This window comes from Callorhinchus milii, unplaced genomic scaffold (genome assembly GCF_018977255.1).
Source record: "Callorhinchus milii isolate IMCB2004 unplaced genomic scaffold, IMCB_Cmil_1.0 Scaffold5, whole genome shotgun sequence".
NCBI classification, from domain to species: Eukaryota; Metazoa; Chordata; class Chondrichthyes; order Chimaeriformes; family Callorhinchidae; genus Callorhinchus; species Callorhinchus milii.
In genome coordinates, this window is record NW_024704746.1 from 317,898 (window position 1) to 338,420 (window position 20,523).

A 20,523-nucleotide genomic window follows, 5' to 3' on the forward strand; every position below is an offset into this window, starting at 1 on the left:
TGAAAGCACAACCTCCGATGGTGGGGCGGAGGGTGTGAGGGAGGCATTATTGCATTAATATTGCAATTAATAATGGTAGTATTGCATTAATAATAATAATAATAATCCTTGCATTTGATATAGCGCTTTTCACGTCGGGAGGACGTCCCAAAGCGCTTCACAGAACACACTGTAAAGTGAATTGACTGTATATTTGTGGGCGAACTTGGCAGCCAATTGCGCACAGCAATGTCCCACAAACAGTCGTAGATTGAAAATGACCAATTTAATTATTGTTTTTAGTTTTTTTTTGAAGGGATTTTGTTTTATCTTAACCTTGCTGTCCTCAAGCTAATGTTTCCTAAAACAATATGGCTGGTCCAGAATCCACAACGTTCAGTGAAGGGAGTTGGTTGTTGGGTTAATTGGTTCAAAAGGGAAGATTTCCCGAATTCCAACACTGAATCAAGTTCAGAAGATCTAAGAACACAGCAGCCAAAACCACAATAGCGCTCTGCACACTTCAGTTTATTGTTTGACATTAAAAGTACAAATAATTCAACACAACAGTTTTATGAAAAAAACATTTACAGCAGTTTCAAGAAATAATCTAAACTAGCTAGGTTAACATTAAGTCATTCATAATTATTGAAGTGTATTCAACTGCCTGGTCCTAGAAATGTTCCAATTAAACAAACACATTGTAGAGAAAATTTTACATGCCTTCCCCACTAATGCTTGGTAAATGCAGCAAAACTCTTCCAGCAATTCAGCTCATTCACAGCAGATGATACATTATATAATCCCTGAACATTGCATGAGGGTTTTATTTAATTTTAGTCTAGCAATTTTAAAGTGATAAGTTATATGATGCATTCTTACGTACTTGCTTACTACAAGTCCACCTTCAACTTAAAACTATTTCCATTACATGCAGTTAGTGGGTTTAGCATGGAAAAAATGCACGAAATAAGCACAATTTAACCATAACAACGGTACTATTAAGACTCAACTTTATTGAAAAGGTTTATTAACGAGACAAAAGCAATAGCAAATTTAACTATCAACTATATTATGCATAGCGAGTAACTTCTTCTAGTACCCAGGGAAGAGCATGACCCTTTTATTCTTACAAAGCACAACATACTAAAGTTATCAGTGCATTGGAACAAGGAGAGCTCTCCCTCAGCCATTTTGTTCCCTTAGCTCAGTTTTCCTATCTGCATCGTGGAAAACAAAAGCAATTTGTCCATTCCTAATATGAAGAAAGAATATTCACAACCAACATGACAATATATTAAACAATATTTTGTTATTTCTGCACAAGTAAATATTTAGATACTTAAGTTTCACTTAGTATCACCTGGAACCATGTTTGCTATATTAACAAAAACTAGCAAGTTACTACAACTTATAAATAATGAAAACAAATCGATCTTTATATACATAACAAAGGGACACAAACTAAGAGTGCATCTTCCCATAGATCAAAATAAACTAACTAGTTAAATTCAATTTGGCAATATGCATCACATCAGCAATAAAATAAATAGTGGTCCAAGCAATTAAACATTGGTAATGTGCCATTTACCAAAATGGAATATCAAGGTCTAAAGTGGAATCAAAATCTTAACAAATTCAACACAAACAAGTAATGTCAATTCTGATAAAGCAAGTAATGTTGTTCATATGTTTCGAGTTAAGTTTAAGATATGTAAATCTCATTAGCACCTACTGCTTCAACTAAGAAAGTTTTGACATTTATTTTAGGAAAAAATCCAGCAATTTTATGATATTGGCCAGCTGTTACTGATGACTTAAAAAAACTGTCTAGCAACTAATCTCCTTGCTTTTGGGTTTTGACTGTGGGGAACTGTGTGCCTGGGGAAACTACTCTCCCCATTATTACATGCTATGAAAGATATGAACATCATCTGTTTTTTCCCATCGTTCAAAAAAACAATCTACAGCCCAATTAAAACGCACATCTTGATCCTAAAAAGTACCAGTACAGTATGAACGTGACAAAGTTGTCCTTTTTCCCCCATATTAGCCAGTCAAAATATTTTTTTCAAATCCAGATCCTGTAAAAATGCTCCTTTTTATAAAAATAGATCTTTTGAAACCCATTTTCAGCAAAGAGACCATCTCTTTGGCAACATTGTTTGTTAAGTCATGTCATCAGGTGTCCCCCCCGCCCCCCCTCCCCCTTTCCGAACCAGGAAATATCTTGTTTACATGATATAAAGCAAAAGGAATAACTAAAACATCTGCAACAGCGGTTTAGCAGATCTTTTTCTCCAATGAAGAGGGGGGCCTTTTAAACAATCAATTTGGATGAATTATTTTGAAAAGTATTTTTGTAAAAATGTTATGTTCTCAAATTTTTCTTAATTTTTTTTCTTTCAACGTGAATGGGTGACTTAAAAAGGTCCACCTTCAAAGAAGGTAGTAAAGTAGCAGGCTGGGTAAAAATCCCTGCACATTTTATCTATGTATATATTCAACAACAACGGCTATGAAAGAACATTCAATGCATCAAAGTTTTCTAGCATTATAAAATCCTTTCCTGGTTCATCACAGGATATCCTATGTTAATACTTAGGCAACACTGGCTTATGAAGTCCATTTTTAGTATAAGCCTTTTCAAGTTCAATTTGTTCTTGCGAGTGTGATACTACATGTGCACTTCAGGATTTATGGGTTTTGTTGGTTTTAAATGATACTTGCAGAACCCTATCGCCCAAGCGGTATCCATTTAGACTTGCGATTGCCATGGCAGCCTCATCATAATTTGTCATGGTGACAAACCCAAATCCCTTGCATTTGTTTGTATTAAAATCACGAATGACCTTGACATTGTTGACTGCCCCAAATGGTCCAAACAGCTGCCAGAGAACGCTTTCATCTGAGTCGGGGGAAAGGTTGTAGACGAAGATACACCAGCCTGTTCCAGTGTGTCCAGGAATATTCATTCCAACCAGGCTGGTCATCCCATCAATTGTGATGGGCGAGAACCTGTCAAACAAAGAAAGGGGGACATCCCTTTGTACTGCAGATACATCCTTTCACATCAAACTTGAACAATTTATTTCATTTCACTAGTATAATAAATATGTGCCATCATTTAATACATTAATCCTTCCTATTAGATTTTTATGCTGAGTAATATTTTCATCATCCTTTTTTAAATAAATGTACTATTGTTTTGCCCACAGAACACAGTCAATCACTTTACAATATATTCTGTAAAGCGCTGTGATACCATAAGAAGCTATATCAAATGCAAGGCTTAATATCATTATTGTTATGTTCAGTTTTAACTACTTATCTAAATGGTTTGAATATTTTTGTACTTAAAAATGTTAACAAATAATTCTGAATAACTGCTGCATTAATTTGTTGGGCTTCAAACTAGTGTTTAAATCTGGTTTAACCAGAATTTTTTTTGACTGATTCCACTCCAATAGCCCCTTCTCATTATTTCTCAATTATTTTGGCTGAATCAAGTACCAAAATTGGATTTACAACACTTCATTTGAAGCCCAGTTGATCACACACAAAGAAACAATTTTATTAAAAGGAAAAAAAACATTGGGAAAATGGAATAGTGAAATTTGTAAAAAAAAAACTCCAAGTAGTGATACAGGTGCACACAACTGTCTTTGTCCAACCATAAAGTTTATGAAGAGGCCTCTTAACATTTCCAATATGTTTCATAAGATGCAAATACATTCAAAATGTTCAAGTGGAGGCTGTTGCTTATTTACTCCTCATTGACCTCCACTGGTCTGTCATTATATTTTCTTTTAGCCTCAGAAGTAGCTGGTATATTTTTGGAACAATATCATTTGTAGCTGCTGCACCTGAATCGACTAAATAACACAACCTGCAAATTAAAGTGGATAAACAAAGGAGTTTGGGGTCTTTTTGACAACCAAAAGAACTGAAGTCTGAAACAAAAGTTTAACATGCTGGTGGAAAGAAACTTAAAAAGTTAGTCAAAATAAATTAGCAACAATCTGTGCCAACATGGACATCTGGCAGTCTGTGCAGTTCTAATTACCTCTTTACGCCATAGGCCATATTAAGCAAATTGTCCAGCCTGAAAAGAGAAGGAGGTCCTGGGGTTAATGTTTCACAGATGGCAGCTCATTTAATGGAACTGCTGCTAAATGGTCCATTTTGAGCAAGAGATCTTGAACTTCCCAAGTATATATACTAGTAACCAGTACTCCTATATAAATGTCGCTTTTCATTTTTGCAGAAGGCATTAATGATTTTACAAGATATTGAATATATTGGTCATTCAGGCGTTGGTTTCATTCCATTTTTTACATCTGTATTTAGTGGAATAAAAGTGCAACATAATGTATAAATATGTGGGATAAAACAAATGTATTTTATTTGAGCAGTACCTATAATTTGGTGTTATTAGTGATTGACTGTAGAATTGTATATTTTTAAAAAAACTAGTAATAAGCAGAGATGTGTTGCCTACATATTGTATAGAATACAATACATTTATGACATTGAATTATAGGACACAGAACTGAATATATAGGCCAACTTAAACTTAATCACACAACCTAATTTTTGTGAAATATTAAAATATGAAGATGACATTTTGAGAAGATAAACAGCTCACTGACTTGGTAGACCTTATAAATATGGGGATATGGACGGGCTAAGAAAAGACCAATTTAAGTTATTCATTTATCAATTATTTTTGGTGATTTTAAGAAGTTTTTTTTAATAACTATTTGCTTTAACATAACATTGCATTAACTGAACACATTTCAAAACCTGTTGCCCAGAGGGCTCCCTGTGTATTTTCCAGCATTTTTAGGAACTCTATGAAGTTGAGTTCAATACACGATGATTGGCTGAGCACGAGCTTTTACTACTTGATTGCGAATGCAAAGTTAATCATACATATATATTTGTACATATTTCAGTTACTTTCCGATTTTAAAAAAAGCACAATTGTTTTTAAAAGAAGCAATCCACAAAATGTCAGCAAACTAACAATATTTTTAATCTGTTCATTTACATTTAAAGCAATTGATGTGGTTGCGATACCTAGAAAATACAAGACAACCAAAAGTTACTGAGATTAGGTTATCTGTATTGTCATTACCGGAATCTTTGAGCCTGATGATGTAGTGGTCCAGGGTAGCGTCTGCTCGGTGACTGATAAAGTTGTGAAAGTAGCGCTTGGCTCGTCTTCTGGCTGGGGTTATTGGCAAACTTCACAGTAATTGGTTCTGTAGCACTAGACGGCTTCTGCCCATTGAGTCCCTTGATTGCTTCCTCTGCTTCTATCCTTTTATCAAAACGAATGAATCCAACTCCTCTGGAAACACCTAAAAGACAATATGAGCAAGAGATTCCTATGTTGCATCATTTAAAAAAGTATATTTATTACCTTTGAAACAGCAATGTTTAATTATAGAAATTCCTGATTGTTTAGTGGTTTAACAACATAATAGAAAATATTTAGGGCAACTTTACCCTCTTCACCAGCTTTCTCGGGTCCACTAATCATAAACTCCAGATCTATAAAACTCTATGTTCACATCCTCACCCGCACCAAACTCTGCCTCTCCTTGCCAAGCTCTATTTGTTCCCCGTCTCCAAACTGGTCGATTTCCAGGTTTCACATTCACCTATAAATCCCTTCATGGTTTTCTCCCTACCCCAGCATTCTGCTTGACTAACATGGACACATCTCCTGCCCCTTCCGAGCTACTATCAGCGGCTGAGACTTCAGCACAATGCCCCATAACCACTGGAATTCCCTCTGTCTTGGTCTGGCTACAAATCCTGCCTAAAAACCTACCTCTTCAACTATGCTCCTCTCCCTACCTCCCTCCTGGCTCAGTGTCTATATCCGAATTTGTGAAACCCTCTAAGGCGTGAAGGGCGCTATATAAATACCAGTTTAAATAAACTATGATGAAATGTAGTCGTGATTATTAATTTTACAGATTTCTTTAAATTACTTACCTGTGACCTGGTCAACTAAAATTCTGGAAGTGATGATTCGGCCATACTGTGAAAACATCTGTTCCAGTTCTTTCTGAGTCATGGATTTAGGAAGACCGCTAACGTACAAGTTCGCATCACGGATTGATGCAGAGCTTGGACGAGCATAGGAAACCTTGGGGTGGGGGGGAAGTTAGAAGATTCTTCTAAATACATCAGTATTAATTCAGAAACACAATTAATTTAGAACCAATTTATGTTACATTTGTTGCAAAGTATCTTCTAAATATATTTATGAAGCTGGTACATTCACACTAAGATATTTGTACAAATATTTGTTGCATGCACACTGATAGGAAAATAAGAACCTAGCTTTAGTTCAAATTTTTAATAAAGTATAGATAACATTTTATATTTGAAACTTGTTTTGAGTTAAACTAATGCATTAAGATTATCTGATTTTTTAAAATTGTGGTATGAATTAATGAGCTGCAAAATGTATGATCTACCACCAGTTTCTTGTGGACAAAAATATTCAGAAGTTTTCAATGTTGAGGTGCATCATATCTTTGATCTCTGAATCTCAGCAGTTATGCAATGTCAGGAAGCCTCTAATTGGTTTGGAAGGACTCTGGGACCTCTTTGCTGGGTGTTTTAAAACAATTTAATTGTAAACGTGCAACTTACTAATATTTAACACCGGCAAGTTTCATGGTATTTGTTCAGCTAGGAATATTAGCATGCAGTGTTCAGGACATGTCCACTTACATATATCACTGATCAGCCAAACAGGCTGGTTATCAATGGCTTGGATTATTGCACACCTGCCTGAATGTCCCTCTGAGCCAGCTGAACAACCCCCACGGAAGATTTTTTTTAAAACAAAGGATTGACTTTGAAGTGTAGGGTGGACCCACCTGATTTAAATCCCAAAATGTTTTAGTTTTAAATCCAGTACTTAACTGACTGACCTAACTTGGACTTGTGTATAAAAGCTAGATCATGTCATCTTTTGTAAATGTATATATATATATTTTACAAGGAACCGCTTAAAATCATTCCATGATTGGTAATCATTGGTAATTAGTGATAAACAGAGTGGACTTCTGCATATCCAACACCCACCAAATTGAGCTGCTGTTATACTTTGTGCTTCAGCTGTTTGTTATTGACCTTGATCTACATTGTTGATGTGAGATGCCTGTGGCACGTGGTTTATATTACTGATTTTGCAGTTTTGAGTCTTCAAGATGCCTGCTTCCTGCTGTAGGATCACATTGATTGTACAAGGGAAGCTCTTATGTAATTTTGTTGTTGTTTTTGCCCACAAACTTCAGTCCCTCCCAGCAATACAATTGTGGATCCATCTACATTACGGTGGCCCACTCTGCTCAATCTCTGGTTTACAATACATGTGTATTGATCTCAGAAGGAGTTACTGGCCATTTTTTTTCTACATTTGCTGATTTCCTGTTATTGGTCTAAAGGAGTTTCTCAAATTAGTAAAAGACAATTTTGCTATTAATCAGATGGTAATTTATCATACGCACACCTATTTCATTGGAAAATGTACATGTCCCAATTACCTCTGACCCTGAATATTTCAGATATGCAGAAATCCAACTGTCTTAGTGGCCAGCGAAAACTGATTATTTTTCTTTAATTTAATATTGAAGTTGAAAATTTCGATTGGTTGGCTGCATAATACAATGATTCTCACATCAAAATTCAAAAGCAAAGCACAGATGAATAACATACTAAAGAAAATCACCTAACCATTTACCTAAAGCTTGAAAAAAGATGGAAAAGTAATAAACAGTAATATATATATAAAAATAAAACAGATTTGTATTTCAGAAAATTCTATAGTATGAAAAAAGGGGGAGGAGAAAAAAGCAGAATGCTAGCTTTTGACATACATTCTGTAGAATGTTTATTTGAAACCTCATTAACATTAGGTGCAGTGGGTTTGGCAATTAATTAAAAATCTAGCTTAATATGGACCACTATTAGCAATATTAGATGATTTCTGTTTTCCCACCAGAGGTTCAGCTACTTAAATCTATTATACCAGATGATTTTTTTTAAATTTAGAAAGCACCAGCTCTGGTTTTGGACTGTTTCCAATCTTTCTGTGTGTAAAGTATTTCTTATTGTATCATTAACAAGAGCACTGTTTTTTTTTAAAAAAAGCCCATAAAACCCAATTTTCAGAAGCACTAACTCCTTATGTTCGCTGAAGTAATTTTCAAAAGCCAATGCTCAAAAAGAAATGACACCTCTTACCTTTATGGTTTTGGTCTGAAGTCTAAGTCCATTTAAAGTGTTAATTGCTTTTTCTGCATCCTTTGGGTCAACATAGTTCACAAAACCATATCCCAAACTCTGCCCTGTGCAGGAAAAATTATAGATGGCTAACATTTTTTTTTGAAAAATGAAGTTTATCAGTTTATATCACTGCACTGAAACTCAGCAAGAACCACTTGTGCTCCTAAAAAGAATAAAACAACTTTTTGGTTGATATAGAAGAAAGCCCTTCTCAACTTTCTCTAAACTGTGCTACTAAATCGTATCTAATTTTATGATACAAGACTGCACTAACATTAAATATAAAAGACCATATTTTTCTTTGTAGTGCAGAAGATCAATTACAGGGTTCATGGAACCAAAGTGAAGCAATGTACAAGTTACTGAAATCTTTCAGTATTGTTTATTAAAAGTAGGCACATCAAATGATCTCATTAGTTGTACCTCTTTTCAAAAGTCAAAATGTTTATGCAAACCTGTTTATTTTGGGAATTTCACATTTATTTACAGGGAACTGATGATATGGGGGAACTGGATTGGAAGTCTACCTGCATGTTCTTAGTTAGTATAAGGTAAATTAATTAACATACAGAATCTAATGGCATAATAGTTCGAAGATCCAGGAATGGAATCTCTTGATATCCAATACTTCATACTGTAAGGCATAAGCCAGTTCCGCCAGTGGATACACATGCCCTTTACAAAACATAAACAGGAAGCCAGAAGCAAAGAACGTTACCATTAGTAAAATTAGTTTAAAAAGAGGTACAGATGATGAAATTCAAACTTGATGTATTAATGGAAAAGATTCTTGACTGTCTGAAATGTTTTCACAAATAAGATGATCGCAACTTTCATGTTTTGCACTTTTAAATTGTAATTCAGTTCTACAGAAATGGGCACTGAAGTCTGATCTGGCAGTGCTGGCACTTGGTTTATGCATTGGTGCTAATTAGCTATGGCGGGAGGAGAAAAGAAAATCACATTTAAACCAATGTTATCTCCACTATTTGTGGAGGTAAAATTAGTTTAAACCTAATATTATAAACCTTATTATAAGATTTATAATAGTATTTTAAACTTTATAAAACTATAACGCTTAAAATGCTCTCTCCAGATAGTTTGAAAGCATATGAGCTGTAACTGTATTACTGGGTGTTTTCAAGTTTCCTCTGGTCAATTAGATGTAAAATGTAAGTGTATTACATACACCTCCAATTGCTTGATTGAAATCTTATCAAAAACACTGTGTACAGTGCAGCTGGACAAAAAAATATCACAGCTAATATTGTCCTTTATAAAAATAATCATAGTAACAACAGAGCATTTGCTTTTATTACAAATATGGAAAACACATGGCAGGTGCCTGTTGCATATAGATCTTGCAAAAGTGAACTGACCATTTATTACAATCAAGCTCACAAGCTGTATAAACATTCTATTCAACTAGGTGTTGCTGTGCTTTTTCATCTATACTATGTTCTGGGTGGTTAAAAGGTTTTGAAGTTTTAAACTTTTTTTAAAAAAAAGTATTATGGAGGATTTTATTGTGGTAACATGGAAAAAGTAACATAATCAATGGATTCAGAAACGAGAACCATGGTCTTTAACAATTACATGAAGAAAAATGCAAACATCTGCCTTTGTGTAAAATGAATGCTGGATCATGCATCTTACAAAAATAGTTAACGGGGAAAAATACACTGCAGGAATTTTGAAAACGTCTAAAGTAGAGGTCAGATCTTAAATTAAAGGGAATTTTGTAATGTGCCGAAATTTGGTAGTACAGAATTCCTCTATTTATTATCCCCAACGTCCATTATTTTAATTCTTGTGTTTACAGTATTGTTACCGGTTCAAATGTAAAGTGGATATAATGCACAATTAAATCAACAAATGTTCCCAAGCTTATAATTAATTTTGATCTTCATTGAAATATTTTTAAAAATAAATCCTCATGACCCTTTAAAGGATGTTTCACTCAGAAGAGTAATAATTTACTTCTTTTCTTTAAGAAAAAATAACTAGAGAAAAAGCCACCTATTGGTGTTCTAAGTGGATTAATAAACACATATACATTGAAGACAGCTGAATGATGTAACAACTGGGTTATGCTACAAACACAAGTTACTATGCATAAACAGTAATTGTAAGTGTGGGAGACGATTTTGAGTATTCAAAAAACATTAGCAATAGTTAATCGCAGACTCTAAATGATTTTGATTTCTATAACATGTTTTGCATACCTACCAGTGTTTTTTAAATCAGCTGTAGTCAGTACCATTGAAATGCATGAAGACAGGAAACAGGAAGTAAAACAGGGCAAATTGACTTATGAGAGCTATGTCTAAACGCTTAAAAAAAATTAAAGTTATTTTATGTCGAGGCTTGAATGCACTTGTTAAAAGTATTCTCAGCAAGTATTCCACAATATTTTTGTGAATTTATATAATTAAATTTTTAAATAGCTTTTTTTAAACAAACGTTAAATTATTATTGTATCTGTTTCTTGTCAGCAACGCTTTAACACATGTATGGTACAGTGAGTTATTTGGGGGCCGAATTCCAAAGTGTGCCAAAATTACTGAACCCATACCTGAGATACTATTCAATTTCCATAACGTAAGGATAAAATAGCATTCTATTTTGATATTTGCACACAAAGGAAATTATGTAGAAATAACGCAATATGCCGAGGTTCTATTTAATTTTAAAAGAACAATAAATAAAAGAATTCAAAATGAAAGTAAATGACTTTAGCACACAATGATTTTAACTTAATGACACATTATAAACTCTATAATACCCAAACATCATCACACTGAATCAAACATCCTAAATTGGAACCATTATCTTCTTGCCATCTTTTAATTTTTGACAGTATGAAGCCCATTTCCTTCCCAATATTATATTTTTTGTTTCCTGCAGTCAAATTCCTTGTAAACCTCATTCATCCACCACTCCTTATGGTGCATGTACTGGAGTGGCCTGATGGAAGCCATTCCTTCCAATTCTTCTTGTGCTCCTCCCTTCCCAAGAGACGTTAGTCAGCCTTTACTTAGATCTTACAGCAGCATGGCTGAGACGCAGAACAGTGACTTAGAAATTTGAATTGGCTCCCAATTTCCCTAGCACCATGTATGCTTTTAGAAGTATTCAACCACTACTTCTAAAATGATCTTTCCATCTCCTTTCATCCCACTGTAGAAATATTTTTCATTCCAATTTTGGATGGTCGTCGAATATTTGTCCATCATTATAAAGCGACCTTAGTTTCAAGTTTTTTTTTAAAAAGGAGTACTTAAAATATTCAGTTTAAAGTATACAACAATATAAGTCACAATTGAACTGTCAAGTGTTATGAAAGTATAAAATACACCTTGAATTTTTACTCGCCAATTGGAAAATGTACAACATTTGAGTGTAAAGGCTGGCCAGGACTTTTCTTTTAAGTGAACTTTGTGTACGACTTTGTGTGCTTATGGTCACCTCCCCACTCCCTTTCTCGAAGTCAGACTCCGCCACTGAAGTTTCCAGGACGCTACTCCGCATGAAGGCACTATATAAATGCAATTTGTTGATTTACAAGTAATTACAGGAATCATTTCCTAAAAGTTAAATTAATATTGGAAGAAAGCAATATTAATGTGCACAATAGAAGCAAACTTTGCGTTGAATGATTATAGTATTGCTAAGGGAAGCTCATAACAAATCAGAAGCTTCAATAAACACATTCCATAAATCCTTTACTTAAAATAAGTAACACTCCCAAGAAGCATCAAATAGCTATGAACAATGTTCAGGATCTACATACTGCACTTTGAATAAATCTTGGTTAGGTCCCATTTGGTAAGTAGTTTAGAAAAGAATAAATGGATATAACGGTTTCTTTCTCCTGTCATTTGTTCCTTTTCAATAATTGGGAGGGTGTAAATCAGTGGGTGGTACTACATTTTTAACTTGTGTTCCATAGTTCCCTCTTGTCTGTTGATGTAAGGAATAGTGACAGGATGCATTTTTAAAACAGGCTTATAGTTTTAAATAATCCTCTTTGTTAACCCCAACGAGAAAGAAACAATTAAAACAACTATCAATGTGGAACACCCTTAACTGCAGAAGTGGAAAATTCAATGGTGCAAATCCTTTCATGCTTTGTCTCCAATAAATCAGAAAAAAAACATAAGGCACAAAGAATTAGAAGGAAGGATAAAGCACCATTTTTTTTCTCATCCTGCTGCTAAACACATTTTTTTGGAACTATCTTCTCCCTAAAGACGTCTGCATTGAGCATATAGATAACACTCAAACTGGCAGTAATCAAGCCTGTTCCTCTGACATTTTAATACTTCTACATATGTGCTGCCAGAACCTGGTACAATAGGGTACAATACACACTCTCGGGGGGTAATATTATTTTCTTCAAATAATATGGTTATCCTCCATATTCCTGGATAAGTCAAACAATTTTAACAGGCCAAAGCAGCACTGAAATCTATGTGTTCAAGAAATTTATTTTGCAACTATGTGATTTCCCCCTCCCATCAGTGGTATATTGCCATTTTCAACAAGATAGGATAGGTAACAAATTTAATGAGTGAAGAAACCTGCGAGATTTTGTTTCAAATTTGGAGTGGCAGAGTTATAAGAGAGGAGGGAAAGGGAATTTATGAATCTATTGAACAATATTTATGATTTTTATATGAACAGTTTGGATATTTGCATCTGCTCCAAGTATTTTACCTATAATAATTTAGTAAAACCTACTCTTATCCATAAAGTTTACTTTGGTAATTTAGTAAAATCTGATACTTGTGGAAACCAATCATCGTGCTTAGGAGTATCCAAAACAGACAGAGGCTTCCACCCGTCCACGTTAGCTATGCATGAATATTTTCCTTTGTCTGGAGTGGTATGCCCACCCTAATTCCCTAATTCCAGAAAGTGTAAGGCGCAGGTTGGCAATAGCCAAGGCTTGGGGTTCCTAAATGTGTGTTGGGTTACTGTGGAGTTAAGACTTCTCCAGCTTTGACTCCAGGTCTGCTGATGTTCTATCCACTTGCTTGTCGGGCAGATGTCAAGGTCTGGATGAGCATCAACTTTCAGCTGAATGTTGATAACATAGAAGCCATACTCCTTGGCTCCTTGTAATAAGATTCATGGTTTCAGCCAAAGGTTGAATGAGAAGGTAATTTTTAAGTGATGTGCTTGTTAACCTCTGCAAGCTCCAAAGCAGAGATGTTATCCCGGTCCTATAATCCCTGGAACAATCATATTAATGTTATGGGCTACTTTGGCATTGAAGAAATTAGTTCTTCAAGAGCTCAGCTAATAGTTGGAAAATTATTTTCCTTGTGTTCTCTCCAATGATCTGACTTCCCAACCACCAAGAGAAACCAAAATAGTTTTGGTGGGAGACAAGGAGGAGTGGGGTAGGGATGAGAGAAACTGGACCATCATCATTTGAACTTCCCTTGCCCACTTCCATAAAAACTCAGAACAGCCTTGTCACAGAGCACTTCTTACTTGCTTGTCTAGGTAAATGCAGATACAGTAGATTGCTTTACCTCCAATCAGGGGCTATAATATTATCCTAAGAGGAACTGAGGAAGTTTGTGGTTTCACCTTAAATATTTTGGATGATGGTTGGTTGCACAAGTGCATACTGCAGTCATTTTGGTTACAGTTATTAACTTGTTTTCGGTCTGTTTGACCGTGCCTTTGGTCTCCTTCCCAACTCTCTGCCTTCCCTCACCCCAACTCCCCATACTCGGGCCCTGACAGCTGACTGTTCAGCGCTTTGGGATGTCCTCCCAATGTGAAAGGTGCTCTATAAATGTAATTTTGTTGTTGTTGTAATGTTATACAAAGGAAGAATTAATACTGAAAAACTGTATCTTTGGCAAGGCATTAAATTAGGTCCTTCTCTACTACCTCATGCCAAATTTTTCTCTCTAGTGGAAGAGGCAATGAAGAGAACATAAGATCTCAGAGGAAAAGGGGAGTGCATTTGGACCTTGAACAAACATTGACCAATCTATCCTTTCTAAAGGGTAAATTCTGCATAAATAATCCTGAGACTAAACATCTCGGGGAAGGGCGCAAGAAAATATAACTAAGGATGGATGAAAAAGATCCTTGAATATTCATTTATCATCACAAATTTACTATTTACAAAATTCAATTAATCCCAAAATCTGCCGTCTGGATACTCACCTGCACAAAACTCCGTAGCATCAGACCAGTCCTTGTCAGGATCCACTAGCTACCAATTACTGAACGGGTCGATTTCAAGATCCTCTCACTCGTTTTAAAATCCCTTTGCTCTGGCACCTCCTACCTATCCGATCTGCTTACCCTCTACTCCCACTGCCTCCGGGAAGCTGGCTCTGGCTTCCTGTTTTACTCTTGTCCCCTCCCTCAACAGTGGCTGTGCCGTCAGCCACTATACCCCAAACTCTGGATCTCTCTCCCTTTCTCTCCACCTTCAAGTTACGCCTAAATACCCTCTTTCTAAATTTGCTTACGATCATCCCACCCTCTCTCTTGAACTGGCTCCGTCACTGTCTAGCGAACGCGTGAAGGGCGCTATATAAAATGCAAGTTGTTGTCTTTAATTTTTGTCTAATGCCCCTCCAGTAATAGGTGTAGTGAGAGAGAAAGCAAAAGTTAGATAAACTTTCTTGTATCTACAGCAACTGTCTTCAGCATTTTAAAGAGCCTGGGTCAAAGATATCTGGGCTGGTGGACGGTGGTCATATTTCAGCTCTTCAAATCATTGTGGATTCTTCTTTGTGGGCTTTACTTGGATCCTCCTATGCACAACAATTGATGTGAAGTCGTGATTGGAAAGAACGTGTTGCATTAGGCAGATGTAGTAACTAGGAAAATATAAAAACTTTTCACAGTATCTTACAACAACTTGGATTTATATAGTGCCCTCCACACCGGACAGCATCTCAGAGCGCTTCACATTAATGGAGCCCAGAGCCGAGCCAGGGGGGAGGGGGAGGAAGGTGACCAAAGGCGTGGTCGAAAACAAAGGTCTTCAGCAGGGACCTGAAAATAGGAAGAGAGGGGGCAAGGCGAAGGGAGTGAGGAAGGGAGTTCCGGAGCCTCGGGGCATAGCGGCTGAAGGCACGGCCGCCGAGGGTGGAGCGGTAACAAGGAGGAGGCCAGACCTGGAGGAACAAAGGCAACGGGTACCGTTGTGAGGAAAGAGGTCAGAGAGGTCGGGGGGTGCAGAGGAGTGCAGGGATTTGAAGACAAGGATGAGGATCTTGAAGCCGATCCTCTCTGGGACAGGCAGCCAGTGCAGTCTGGCCAGGACTGGGGGGATCGGGGAGCGGAGTTTGGTGCGGGTCAGAATGCAGGCGGCAGAGTTTTGAATGATCTGGATTTTATGGATGGTAGTGGAGGGGAGGCCGGCGAGGAGGGCGTTAGAATAGCCGAGAGGTGACAAAGGCATGGACTAGGGTTTCAGCGGCTTTCGGAGCGAGGTACTGGCGGAGACGGGCGATGCGTCGGAGGTGGAATAAGACGTCGTTGGTGAGGGACCGGGTGTGGGGGAGGAAGGATAATTGGGGGTCAAACCTGACGCCGAGGTTGCATACGGGTTCGGAGAGTTTTAGGGGGAGGTCGGGCTGGTGGAGGAGGTGAGAGCCGTGAGATTTTAGATGTTGACGAGAGCCAAAGAGTATGGCTTCCATCTTGTCAACGTTCAGCTGAAGGAAATTTGCGCTCATCCAGCCTCTGAGATCTGACAGGCAGCTGACAGAACATCAGGGGACTGGGGGGGCGCAAAGAGAGGTGGAAAAATAGAGTGGGTGTCGTCCGCATACATGTGGAAATGTACCCCATGTCTGCAGATGACATTCCCAAGAGGGAGCAGTAGATCAGAAAGAGGAGGGGGCCAAGGATGGATCCTTGGGGTACCCGCAGGTAATTGGGTGAGAGTGGCTGGAGAAGCCTTTTATGCAGATGTACTGCTGGCGGTTTGTGAGGTAGGACTCGAACCAGGCGAGTGTGGTCCCACTGAGGTGGATGACGGAGGAAAGGAGATGACATCAGCCAGTAGTGAGCAGAGTAGGGGGAGTTGGGTGACCAGCAAGTTGGTAGGGAGGGTTCGAGGCAGCAGGTGGTGGGTTTCATAGAGCTGATGGTGGGTGAGAGGGAGGAGGGAGGGATGGGGAGGAAGGAATGTAGGATGGGGGTTGTGATGGGGAGGGTGAGGGGGATAGAGAGGGCATGGTGGTGGGTGACAAGAGGCAGGAGGATGAGGCTGCCTGGCAGATGTTGTGTATTTTAGATGAAAAGAAGTCCATGACCTTATCGCACTTGGCATTGGATGTGAAGATTGACGAGGCCTGAGGGGGCGCACGGAGGAGGTAGTGAGTGATGGAAAAAAGGATTTTAGGGTTGTGTTTAGCCTCCAAGATATTGTTGGAGTAGAAGGCCGTTTTTGCCCGTGTCAAGGAACGGCGGAAGCTGTGGAGATGCTCGACCTTAGAGATTCCATGCCCAGATCAATAAATACAGGCGGTCCCTTTATAGTATTTGAGTAAGTCCCACAATAAACCTAGATTTAAAATATGATATACTTGACACCAAGACATCTCCTTGAATTCTTCCCAGCCTTTTCATTTGTACTCTCACTACCTCACAAACTGTGTTCAAGTCTTGGAATAGGCCGTGAATAAGTAACTAACAGAGTGAGGAGTATGGCACTGGGTGACGGGACTGTCAAAGACCAAGTCCTGTACTTATCTGAAAAGGATAAAACAGGGAAGGGCCCGAAGGCCTATAATTTCTTAATAAAATGATCTCTGAAGCAGTGACTGTCATTTTGATAATTGTATTAATGCCTACTTGACAATGATGTCAGTGAAGGAAGTCTTCCTCACACTGAGGGAGTGGGTGCCTACGTTTCTGATGGCTAATGCCTTTCTTTTACTGCTGAATGGTAGTCCATTGCAATCTCTCCCTCAAAATCTTCTCATTTGTTATGGCCCAGTACACACAATCAATGTTAACAAAACTCTTATTAGTCTCTGTAGATGAGATCAGGTTTAACTATTCTGATGCAAAATAAGTAAAACAACCGATTGTGTACTGCAATACTGCTCTGATACTCTGTACACATGCCTGCTCCTGTCTCCAGTCATGTTAAGATGTATCATGAGGCACGTTGCCGTAATGCTTGGAATTTAATAAGATCAGTGGTTATAGCTGTATCTCAATAATTTACATTCTCAGTGCTACTATTTATTTTTAGATTTTCTCCAGCACTTTTATTAAACTCATTGGGAATGAAGTTGTGATCTACTCAGAAATGCTGTTTACGGGATACTTTTTTTTTGCTGCTCGGGGAAAATGTTTATAGACTGGTAAAATGGGCCAGACACGTTTCAGTTTAACGTGGAGAAATTGGGGAGGACACGTTTGCAGGGCTACGGGGAGAGAGTGGGGGAGTGGGATTGAATTGGAAGTTCTTTTCAAAGAGCCGCACAGACACTATGGGCCGAATGGCCTCCTTCTGTGCATAATTCTATGATTCTATGAAATGAGAAGTGATGCATTTTGGGAGAAAGAATGAGGAGAGGCAATAAAAGCTGATGGTACAATCTTAAAGGGGGTGAAGGAGCAGAGAGACCTGGGGGTCATACAGTAAATCTTTGAAGGTGGCCGGACAGGTAGATACAGCTGTTAAAAACACATCCGGGATACTGGGCTTTATAAATAGGGGCATAGAATACACAAGTCAGGAAGTTATGATGAAATTATAAAACACTGGTTAGGCCTCAGTTAGAGACTGTGTTCAGTTCTGGGCCCCACACCTTGGGAAGGATGTCAAGGCATTAAAGAGGATACAAAGGAGATTTACCAGGATGGTACCAGGAATGAGGGACTTGGTTATCAGGAGAGGCGAGAGAAGCTGGGATTATTCTCCTTGGAGCAGAGAAGGTTAACAGAAGACTTAATAGAAGTTTTCAAAATTATGAGAGGATTCGATAGGGTGAACAAGGAGAAACTATTCTCACTGGCGGGTGGATTGGTAACCCGAGAACACCAATTTAAAATAGTTGTTAAAAGAAGCAGGGGAGGTGAGGAGAAATTGTTTCACACAGCGAGCTGTGGGATCTGGAATGCATTGCCTGAAAGGGTGGGGGAAGCCGATTTGTTAACAACTTTTAAGAGAGAAGCAGATAATTATTTGGAAAGGACAAGTTTGCAGGGCTACGGGGAAAGAGTGGGGGAGTCGGATTCAATTGGATAGCTCTTTTCAGAGTCGGCAGAGACATGAAGGCCTCCTTCTGTGCTGTATAACTCTATGATAAATTGAATCTTTTAACAGACTGAACTGAATGTGACCAATTTAAAAATATTTTGAACCAAAAAGTATAGGAGAACCCTGTTATAATCTGGCTGTTGGGATTCAGAAAATTTCAAGCTACATTATAAATGAGCACATGAAACAGCCACTGCCGGTCAGCGCATCTGGGTTTGTGATGTCATTGGGGCGAGTTGTGTGCTCGTACAGAACGCCAGCTCTGCTGCTCTTGTGATGTACTACTTGATTCGCATGTACACATGGGAATCCATCATATATGTCAGAGTCCAAAACCTATCCCTCTATAAGCAATGCAGCACCATATTGAAAGGTGTTCTAACCGGGTTCCCCTGCAGCATATAATCCTTATAGTCCTCTCCTTCATGCAATGTTTAACTTCACAGTGTATTTGTGGCCCAAACTAACCTGTTATCTTATCTCGAACAAGTTTGCATGATTCTATTTCACCAATGCTCCCAAAGAGACTTCTGAATTCCTCCTGTGTCATGTTTTGAGGAAGATAGTTGACTATGAGGTTGGTTTTGCTGTCATCTGTTGGAGCTCCTGTCTGCATTGGTGATGGACAGTTTCTACTGTTGCTGGAAGGACCATTGGATGTGTTGGTAGTTGGGCCATTTGACACCTGAGGTTCCATGGTGCTGATTATCTAAGAAATTAAAAGGTAGCATTAGAATTCCATACATGATTGAATATAAACACTGCCATCTAATAATTACCCTTCTTATAGTGAAACATGTCTGTCATTACAGAATAGGTAACTCACACAATCTTTAATAACTGTTGTGATTTGTAGTTTCACTGGAGTAATTCACCCAAGAACATCAAGTATAGAAATCAAAATACGTGAGTGGTTGACACAGCCGTAATCTTTAGTCTATACTCCTGGATTGCAGATGGTTTTATACACCTCAGCGAATCCTTATGTTTTTGAAAGATTATGTCCGAGGATTATCATTTTACCAGCTGCTGGTACTATCATCTTGCAGCTTTTAGCAATGAAGAACATATTTTTGTTATTGTAGTAATTGAGCCAGAATTTGAAATCCTGGCTTTTTAAGAGCATCACTGGTTCTTTCTGTTAGAGCCGATACTTCAGGATCATTGCATAGCATCAAAATGGTGTAGTACAACATAGCAATTTATAGTCAAACACCACTGAAAAAGCAAAACAAAAATACATGTTAAATTTTCCACTAGTGGTGCTACAATGAAAAGCGAACAGTGGTCATAATACATCTCAAATGTTGCTATTATAATCTAATATCATGTGGAACGTTTACACTTAAAATCACTTCAGTTTACTACTGTGTTTGAATGCTCTGAGTGTATATGTGAGCCATATTACCATGCAATTTGGGACATTTACCCATCATCTCCTCCATATTGGAGGGCTCCTGACCCACTGTCATTCCCTCCTGCTTCCCTTCCCAGCTGCTACCTCTCTATTCTGCAGTCCTGCTGACCATGCGGTTTCATTTCCCGCTAGCTTCTCTGGCCCTTGGCTTGTATAACTTTTAATCACCTTTTGCACTGGAGTTAGACTTGTCATAAAATTAATGTTAATAGAAATGTTCCAAATCTATCCTCTTTAGACCAAATATTAATCTATTTTCGGGATGGCAAATTGTTCTTAGTCATAAGTGAGGTGCACTGTATTTAGTATTTTGACTGACTATCCTCTTTCTGCGATTTTGCCAAAGTGAAAGTGCAGTAGCAATCGCCCTGCATTTCCTTTGTTCTTTCAGACAATTACTATTTGTGTTCTTAAATGTTATCTTTTGGATAATGAGATGGTACAAATTAAAGGCTAAACACATCAATCAACAAAAAAAATTCCACTTGTAAATATATTAAATTAAGTTATTTGTATAACAGATTAAATTTGGTAAGTAAAACCCTTA

At 37.8% G+C, this 20,523-nt stretch overlaps 1 protein-coding gene across 2 annotated transcripts in view; it reads right to left on the minus strand.

The window, feature by feature from the left end:
- Positions 1–494: 494 nt before the first annotated feature.
- elavl4 (ELAV like neuron-specific RNA binding protein 4) overlaps positions 495–20,523 on the minus strand; it is a 39,850-nt gene continuing 19,821 nt past the window's right edge. Inside the window, exons 2-8 of one of the 2 annotated variants that reach the window (XM_007903654.2) lie at positions 19,028–19,268; positions 10,525–10,542; positions 8,254–8,357; positions 5,989–6,142; positions 5,120–5,345; positions 4,046–4,084; positions 495–2,997 (exon numbers count right to left, since the gene is read on the minus strand). In XM_007903654.2, coding sequence (XP_007901845.1) covers positions 2,670–2,997; positions 4,046–4,084; positions 5,120–5,345; positions 5,989–6,142; positions 8,254–8,357; positions 10,525–10,542; positions 19,028–19,268 — 1,110 coding nt within the window. In that variant the 3' untranslated portion in view covers positions 495–2,669. The remainder of the gene's footprint in view (positions 2,998–4,045; positions 4,085–5,119; positions 5,346–5,988; positions 6,143–8,253; positions 8,358–10,524; positions 10,543–19,027; positions 19,269–20,523) is intronic. The other variant, XM_007903656.2, reaches the window with a different exon arrangement.